This window comes from Carya illinoinensis, chromosome 9 (genome assembly GCF_018687715.1).
Source record: "Carya illinoinensis cultivar Pawnee chromosome 9, C.illinoinensisPawnee_v1, whole genome shotgun sequence".
In the NCBI taxonomy this organism is placed as follows: Eukaryota; Viridiplantae; Streptophyta; class Magnoliopsida; order Fagales; family Juglandaceae; genus Carya; species Carya illinoinensis.
In genome coordinates, this window is record NC_056760.1 from 35,789,163 (window position 1) to 35,798,788 (window position 9,626).

The 9,626-nt window shown below is 36.6% G+C and overlaps 1 protein-coding gene across 1 annotated transcript; it reads left to right on the top strand.

Moving 5' to 3' along the window:
• Window positions 1-6,296: 6,296 nt before the first annotated feature.
• Window positions 6,297-7,778, top strand: LOC122277045 (UPF0481 protein At3g47200-like). The gene has a single exon (XM_043086926.1). It carries the CDS (start codon window positions 6,297-6,299, stop codon window positions 7,776-7,778), a length of 1,482 nt encoding a protein of 493 aa, XP_042942860.1.
• The last annotated feature ends 1,848 nt before the right edge of the window (window positions 7,779-9,626 follow it).

Here is a 9,626-nt window from a genome sequence, read left to right on the forward strand (position 1 = left end):
CTGCCCAAAGGACAACTTCCCTTTACCATGAATAGACTTAATTGTAGTCTCCACGACAGGGCACAAAATGTTAAGTTTCATGGAAGCCTATCCTGGGTATAATCAAATCCGAGTCAGCTAGTTTGAGGAGGAGAAGTCAGTATATGGCGAGTAGGAGGAGGAGAAGATAGCATTCATAACCGACTGGGGACTTTACTCTTACAAAGTCATGCCCTTTGGTCTAAACAACCCAAGAGCAACACATACCAGATGCTAGTGAACAAGATTTTTAATGAACAAATAGGGCATAATATGGAAGTCTATCTTGACGGTCTGCTGGTCAAAAAGCAAGGAACCAGAGCAGTATGTAAAAGATTTGAGGGAGACTTTCGAGTGTTGTGGCATTACAAAATACTCATTTAGGTTACAATCAGGCAAGTTTTTGGGCTTCATGTTGTCAGAAAGAAGAATTGAAGTGAACTCAAAGAAAGTGCGAGCAATCATTGAATTGTAGTCACCTAGGAATTTGAACGAAGTGCAAAAACTAGTAGGAAAAATAGTGGTGCTTAATAGATTTGTGACTTGATCGACCAGCAGATGCCTGCCATTATTCTGGCTCCTATAGAAGATATAAAACATGGATACCGAGTGCGAGAAAGCCTTCACACAATTAAAGGAGTACTTGATACAGCCCCCATTGTTAAGTCAAACCAAGCAAGGGGAACCTTTTCTGTTGTACCTGTCTGTCACACTAGATGTTGTGTCCACTGCGCTAATGCTGGAGGAAGAGGGAGCACTAAGACCTATATACTATGTAAGCCGTGGCTTGAGGGGAGTGGAGACTAGGTATCCAAAGGTCAAAATTTTCGCATTCACAGTAGTGACAGTCGCTCACCAGCTACGTCCTTACTTCAAGCGCACCCTATAAAGGTAGTAAAAGTAGCACTCCTACAAAAGGTACTACAGTGACCACATGTTGGGTTGATTGGTAAAATGGTCCATTGAACTAAGTGAATTCAACATTAGCTATGTTCCTTGAACGGCGGTGAAACGAAAAATATTGGTTGATTTTGTGGCAAAGTTCTCGAACTTTCCCAAAAAGGAACTGGAATCTCACACGAAAAAGCCATGGCAAGTGTATGTCGGTAGTTCATCCTACTGAACGGTAGGGAGAGTAGGAGTGCATATAGCAGTAGGAGATAAGACTGAAATGTATTATGCAATGAGGTTGGGATTGAAGTTCACAAACGACGAAACCGAATACGAGGCAATACTAGCAAGACTCGACATTGCCACGGCCTTAAGAGTGAAGGAGCTTGAGATGAATGCATATTCACAAGTTGTGTTTGGCCAAGTAACCAAAGAGTACTTGGCGAAAGGCAAAAAATTTGATAAAATACCTACAGTAGATGTACAAGGGGTGTGATTGCCTTTATTACATCTGAATCAAAAACATCCTGAGGATTGATAATTGGAAGGCTAATCGGCTAGCACATGTGGCATCAACACAAAAGAAGGGAACCTTAACCTAGGAGGTGGTCACATAGACCATAGAGACTTTGGCCATTGGGACCAAGATCTTGGAGGTAAACATGGATGCCCCAAAATGGGCAGGTAACATAGTTAGGCACATGGCGACCGACAAACTCCCACTTGCCAAGGAGGTTAGGAAGGTCAAGAATAGAGCCACCTGCTTCACTATGATTGAAGATACATTGTACAAGTGTGGTTTTTCAACACTTATCCTATGATTTATGTCGAAAGGAGAAGCCCGCTACGTTATGGAAGAGATGCATAGGGGAATATATGGAAACCACTCAGGCGGATGGGCCTTGATGTTGAAGATTATAAGGCAGGATACTACTAGCTGCATGCCCTTAGAGATGCCAAGGAGTTTACCTAAAGATGTGTTTAATGCGAGCTACACGCACCAATCCCAAGCAACCCACCAAAAGAAGGGCCTCGGGCAAACGCCCCATACAGGCTATGGATTGTGGTCATGACTTGAGTTGCCCATGGGATAAGATCTTATCAAACTCATACTGGCTAAGGAGTTCCAAAAACCTCCCAAAGATTGGATGAGATCCAAATAATGAGGAAAAATAATGAAACCCAGAGTTGATTTCAAATAAAAGATTAGGTCATTACAAGGCTCAAAGAGGTCGCTCCTCACTCTATATATTTCCATCAATGTCCACCCATCAGGTATGCAAAGATTACCTCTATCTTCTAATAGAAAGATTGAGCAACTCATCTGACTTAGGCATCCAGGGCGTTTCTATATCTTTCAAGCCTTCTTCTTTCTTTGGTTGCAAGATCAAGTGAGTGAGAGCGAAACATGTCCAAAACAATATGGTTAATAAATAATTGGTTCATGGATATTTCATACTTGTAACTTAGGTATCTTACAAAATATGTACCTAACTATTTTAATTAGGTGTAGATAATGGATAACTAGAGTAGGTATCATTGTATATAATGTATTAATTTATCATATAATATATTAGTTAATTCTTAGTAGTATGAGTTAACATTTAATAGTATATTTAAAATATATTGTCAATGATCATAGGTTAGATGAAAATTATATAATTAAGTTATACAACTCCTATATAAAATACTATATAAAAAATAAATAGAAAAATTTAGTTTTCGGTCCGCTACAAAAACCGAAAACCAAAAACTGAAAACCGAAATTTTGAAAACTAATGGACCAAAACCTCTTCAAGCTTGAGTTGGCTTTACACTCTCACCAACAAAGTTCATGTTTGTTTTTCATTCACAAAATCAATCTTTTTTATAATATTTTGGATGGAAATAAAAATCGAATTTTGGTTTGCCTTTTTTTTTTTCAGGGTTGGTTTGTCGTAAAGCTTGGAAGAATTTTTAGGAGAAAAATCTGAAATTTTTAGCAAATTCATTTGTAGAAATTTGGTTTAATTGATTTTTTTAATTTCCTTCATGATTGCATTTTCTAAAATATTGAATGCCCCATGCATCCTTGCCAAGTGTGATGGCCGAATGCCTCTCCCTTTCTTGTAAACTTAAAAGACTTTATTGCATAAAGGACATGTGGCGCTTCCCATTTTCGCCAAAACTCTAAAGCTCCATCATCACAAGATCATTTTAGAAACCCTAATGCTTTCTTGCCTAGTGGTATGGCTGAAACCCTAATCTTCCATTCATCCATTTTTTGGTCTAGATACAATAAACCTACATAAAGTGATATGCATGGCTGCCAAATGGCAGTGTGGGTGGTGTATGCCCTAGTAAACCAAAATCCCATCATTAGGTTCTTTAAGAAACTCTAAGAGCCTTATGGTCTTCTTCCATAATTGAAAACTCAAAACATGCCAATGCATTGTGCCAAGTGGCACTTCCCTCCTCATTGCTTTAAATGGTATTTCTTCTTCCTTCTTATGACTTCTTCTAGAAGCATGGTTGAATGCACTTGGTAAATCTCTTGACAAAACTGAAACTCTCATTTTCTAGGTGCCTCGTGATTGTGTTTTGGGAGCTCAAAGGTTTCCCTCCTTGCTATGCTCCAACTAGCGCCGCCTTTATATTCCCATAATCCTATTGGCTTCTTCTAACCCAAATTTCTTAAGTGGCCGAAAATCACAAGGCCCAATGCTTCTTGGTCTTGGGTGCCTATTATACTAAGTAACAAGGGCAAAAACTAGCACTACCTTTCCAGATTCTAATTCTAAGGCACTTGGGTCTTCACCCACTCAGGCCCAAGTCAAACCAAGTCTAACTTGGGCAAGAATGTCACATGGTGTCACCAAAATATTATAATATAACTTGCGGCAAGATCATGGGCTTCGTATAAGTTGAACGACTTAATAAATTATAGCATGAGCAAATATTTATATTAATTTAAATCTTGTCTAATTACGTACAGACTTATATGTCACCATTTAGTACTTGAAGTTTGATCCCAAAAACAATAATAATAATAAGAATAATAATAATAATAATAAATGATAATAAATAAAAAAAAAAGAGAAGATTTTCATTAGGGAGGCCAGGAATATCAAGTTATTTTTATAGTTTGCTAGTGATGTGGAGGTCGACATCATCATCATAGCCATAAAAACACAGAACAATGTTTGGCAATGAAAAGTTTTTCATTTTTCTTTGACGTGTACAAAAACATATCATTTCAGGTCCATGCTTCGAATCCTTTTAGGACCAACTTCGAATCCTGTTAGTTTTTATCGACAACGATTATTTTAACTACTGTTTTTATGATTATCTTTCTGGCTACCTTAAGGGGGTAATGACATGATTTTAACCTTGCAGCAAGAACGGTACGGAAAGTCACTCCAACAATCTACGATGCCGTTGCACGGATTTCAAATATATATGGTACTTTTGGATGTAGTTTTTATTAAATAAAAATTAAATTTTCTCTTCTCAAGGGCTATCATATATCCACCAATGAGAATGGTAGTACTCCAAGAAACAAATTATTACCTTTATCATGTGCAAAAGATCAAGAAGAAAGCTTAATTCTCTTGCTACGAGATTAAGATATTTTTATTTTTATTTTTTTAATGTCAGGGAATCTCTTTAAGGCAGGATTCTTCGGATCTATTTCTCCAGAATAAATCATGATCTCATACACAACACCCTCATAAGTTTTTCTACACGAAACTGATTAAATCGTTGTCTTTTCATGATCAGGGGGTGTGATCCTAAATAATTGTTTGCATTTATAAAGTATTAAACCTTGGACTTTGAAATGAGTGATACCACATGACCAAGATCTTCACCACTTGGGCCAACCCCTTAGGCTTTGATTAAGATATTACTAATAAACAGCTGATTTCTCCATTTTTTCTTTTACAAATTCATGAATTATGATATTAATTATTATTATCATTTTCCGCATTTACTTTCTATTCAAATAATTATAAGCAGATGTATTATGCCATAAATTGGTTGAATACAATAATGTTTATTGCGAATATATCTAAAACCTACGACTATATATATATGGTGAGCAAAAGCAAAAGTAGTATGTCTGCCAATTAGTTGCAGTGTATTGCATGTACGTAGTCCAGAATTAGAAATCAGGTTAATTTTTCGGGCCGTGAGTCTGACTAGCTGTCTCCAATCCGGCTATATGCCACCATCGATCATTTTTTGTGACCTGTTTTCGCCGACCTTGGGACGAAAGATTTTCATGGACAAAAAAACATTTTGCTACGATGTCAAGTCTTTATGGCACGAGTAGTACTCGCGGCAAATACCCATATATTTTAGCGTAAAGAAAACCCGTACTAATTAGAATATTATTTAGTACGATCTGACTGCAGCACGGCCACTTTTAAGTACGAGATATATGCTTGATACTGCTTGATGCAAATGATAAAGATAGGGTTCAATACCAAACTTGCTGTGGTAATAAATAAATTAAGACTTCTGTCGTGGGTGTTAGTTGGGCAAATGGTACGGTTCTGATATTTTTCCTGTCACTAAAACGAAAAGGAAATTCCTTGAGTGTCTTATAGTTTAGATCAGCACTTACGAGACCTCCTGTAACATGTTTTTCTCCTTTCCCAAACAAAGGATGCTGACGATGGACCCGTGGTGGGAATTGATTGCTTTAATAGATCAGGCGAACGAATATGGGTAAATTCCATAGAAACTCCACAAATCAGTACTACTCCTGCTCGTACGTATGACCTCGTCAAATTGATTCACCAAATTATTAGGAAATGTTTCTGTGATTTGGAGGAAATTACAGTACTTAACCCTCATAATAATTACTTTTTCTTTTCTAATTATCAATTAGGAGAGCACATGATAGGGATGCTAGCCAGCTAAAAATAAATAAATCAAGGGGGATTTAAGCTTTAAGCTGTAAATTACAGCTGTCTGGACTGCAATAGTAAGCTCGAACTAATTAGCTAGCTAGATTCCAAATACTAAAATTGATAGTTTTGAAAACACATTATTGTGAAAAAGGGTTAACCGTAATCTTATTTGAGAAATGATATTTGTAATCGTAGAGTGAATAACCTCCGCATAATTAGTTTGAAAAAAATAAATAAATATGAGATCCATGTTAAAATAATAATTAATTTTTAAATAATAGATTCCACTATTTTTTAAAATTTACGCACTTTACAATTATATATAATATTACTTATCTTATTTTTTGCCCTCATCCAAGTATAAAGTTCGTTAGTACCATTAATGCAGCACTTCTCATCATAAGTACTGAACCACTGGTTTTCACACATCTAGCAAATATCTTAATTACTTGCTTGGGTGCACTTGCTCATCAACACATACACACGTTAGCCATGGCCGGAAGTAGGGAGCATGTAATATCCGTGGAGGAGTTGCTGTCGAGAAAGGTTAATTTTGTCGCAACAGAAGCTGGTGAAACAAGCAGGGGAGGTGACATTTCCGGCCTGCAGATGCGGACCATTGAACTCCAAGATCAGGAAGCCTGCGAGCTGAAAAAGGATTTTGAGAAACTGAGGGAAGCAGGAGATCATCTGAGGCTTAATACGCCAAATGGAGGTCAAAAGGCTATACCAAAAATACAAAAGGTTCCGCTGTTGCTGAGAGATCGTAAACATTTCAACAAGTATTTTAAGCCAAGGATTGTAGCACTCGGGCCTATCCATCATGGTAAGAAAAAATACAAGCCATCGGAGGAGTACAAGCTTATAATGACAAACTGCTTCGTCATGGAAAGTGGTAAAGTTGATGAGGCTTTGTACAAAGTAGTTAAGAACAACATTAAGCAACTGAGGCAGTGTTTCCACCAGAAGGTGACGGAGAAATATAGCGATCAGGCCCTAGCCTGGATGCTCTTTGTGGACGGGTGTACAATATTACAGTCCATACATTGTGTTGTTACCAGTGCATGCAAAGATTGGATAATGAAATACGATGATCTGATGGTCTTTGGGACGCAAGACTTGTTCTTGTTGGAGAATCAACTTCCTTATCAACTCCTTGAAGATTTGATGAATTCCAGCGCAAATAAAGGTAAATTGGAGGAGTCCATCAATGAATTCATGTATTCGCAGATATTGAGCGGTAAGGCGAAGCCGAGCATGGATAAATCAGGGATTACGGAAAAGCCGATCCATCTTCTCGATCTCCTCCGGACGCTAATCATAGGAAAATCCAACGTTGAGGACGACGGCGCTGCGGCACGACTTCGCAGTAAATTGCCGTCGTACAGGTATCGCAACTTGGAGGAACTTCGATCAGCAGGAATCCATGTGAAGAAAGGTGATGATCCCTTGACAACAATAACTTTTAAGAAATCACACAATATCAACTTCTGGTCGGCATACCTCTTCCTTTCTCCAATAAAGGTTGATGACTCAATGGGGCCCAAGTTCATGAACTTGATAGCCTACGAGATGTGTACGGATTTCTACAAGAAGTTGGAGATCACCTCATACATATTATTCCTGTATTCACTCATTGATAACGTCAAAGACGTAGTGAAGTTGAGGAATGAGGGAATAATCATTAACCTCCTTGGTAGCGACGAAGAAGTGGCTCGACTCTTCAATGAGATTGGCACCGACTTGATTCCTGACCCCGACGCATATGGGGAAGTCAAAGATGCCATTCAGAAACACTACGATTCTAAGTTGAAGTCCTGGATTTCTGAAGCCCGTCACGAACATTGCAGAACTCCCTGGACGATTCTGGCTATTTCGGCAGCCGTAATAGTACTCGGCCTAACTTTTGTACAGACATGGTTCGCATTCAAAGAAGACATGACAGGTAATTCCCGACCCCGAGTTCGGCACTAGACGTCGCGAGTTCACCATGCGCATCATGAATATAACTTTTATGATTTGGAGAGATATAAATATAATAGATAGATCTTATCATTTAAATCTACAAGATCTACGTATTATATTTATTTCTCTTTAAATTATAAAATGTATTTGGAAACAAAATTATAAAGTCCGATCGAGTTCACGTACACGTAGCTCCTTTGAATAATTACATCCTGCATGCCACGACCATGTCGTTTGTGCGCGCAGTCATGTCTTGAAATCTAAAATAAATCCGAGTAAATGTGTCAATCATGCATCTTACTCAAACGTAATGCATGCGTTTGAAATTTGTTAATTAAATTGCGGGTAATTTAGTAGTTATCAGTACTCATGTATGAAATATTTAATTTGCTTTGAATGATGAATTAAGTCCCACACAGGCGTGGGCTTGATTATTTAATATATGCATGTAATCAATATATTTCTTAAAGATAATTATAATAAGAGGAGAATCTTCCTAATTGTCTATTAATCAGTATGCATGTTTAACTAAATGTTATCCATGATCCCAATTAAACAATTAAGTACGTAATTATATCACTTCCCTGTGAATTCATCCTTCCCTCGTTCGGGTTCGAATTTAGAACTACTAGATCAGGTTTAATTTATTATCATATGAAATAAGTAGAGACACTAACTCCGACACTATTGGCCCCAAAGATCGATCGAGCCGCTATTGCAAATAATAATTGGGCTCTTCTTAATTACCAAAACAAGAAGGTTCCTCCATACTTTTTAGATATAAAATCAACGACCAATAATCAAGTCCGGAGATAATAGTACTACAACAGGAAAGGGTTCTCACAAAGAAAATTTGCAACGGATTAATATTTTTTCGTTACTAAAATATACCTTTTCTGCAATGAAACCTGATTTCTCTTTACAAATGGATCACGCAATTGCAATGGAAATATTTACTTGCAAAATAAACGTTGCAAAAAATCTCAGATCTAGAATGCCAAGACATTTAGCAACGACTTTGAGATGGAGTACGTACAATAGCAACGACATTGATTTGTTGCAAAATGTTTCTACTCATTACCAACACTTTAGTGTCGTTGCAAAAAGTAAAACACACATTAGCAACAATTTTATACCGTTACAACTTAGTTGGCCTAATTAGGAATGACATGATTTCATTGCTAACTCATTTCTAAGCACTACAACAAAGTTTATATTTTGGGACGATTTTATTTTGGGACAAAAAAAAAAAAGAAAAAAAAAAATCATCCCAAAATTATATGGTTCTTTAGGGACGAAAATCATATTTCGTCTGAAAAACTGGATGGATGTCATTATCAGTTTGAACATGTACTTTTCCATTCGAATGGAATATATTGGAACAAACAAATTTGTCCCTATTTGAACAACCATTCGAGCATGTACCTAAGCATTCGATTCAAACTAAAGTGAACCTTCGAATGGTTAATTGGACTTTTTTTATTTAATTTTAAATTGTTTTAAGTTTATTCTTCCTAAACTAATTAAATTCCTCTATTCATTAACCATATATTAAATATTTAACAAAAGAAACAATAATAAAAATAATAAAAAAGTGTGATGTGTAGAAGTTGTGTAAATAGTAGGAGGTTGTGTAGTGTCTTTCATAAAAGTATGATAGGAGTATTTAAAAGTTTTAACTTTTAATTATTGTTTTTTTCAAAATGATGTATTTTCGTCCCTTCTTATAAAATATGTGTTCTTGTATTTCCAAGCCCTCTTTATATATTTTCTATATATTTTTTCATAATTTAATTTTTTATTGAGCTCATCAGTACATGTCGATACTCAAATTTCAAAGAGAATTACCTTTAGAAC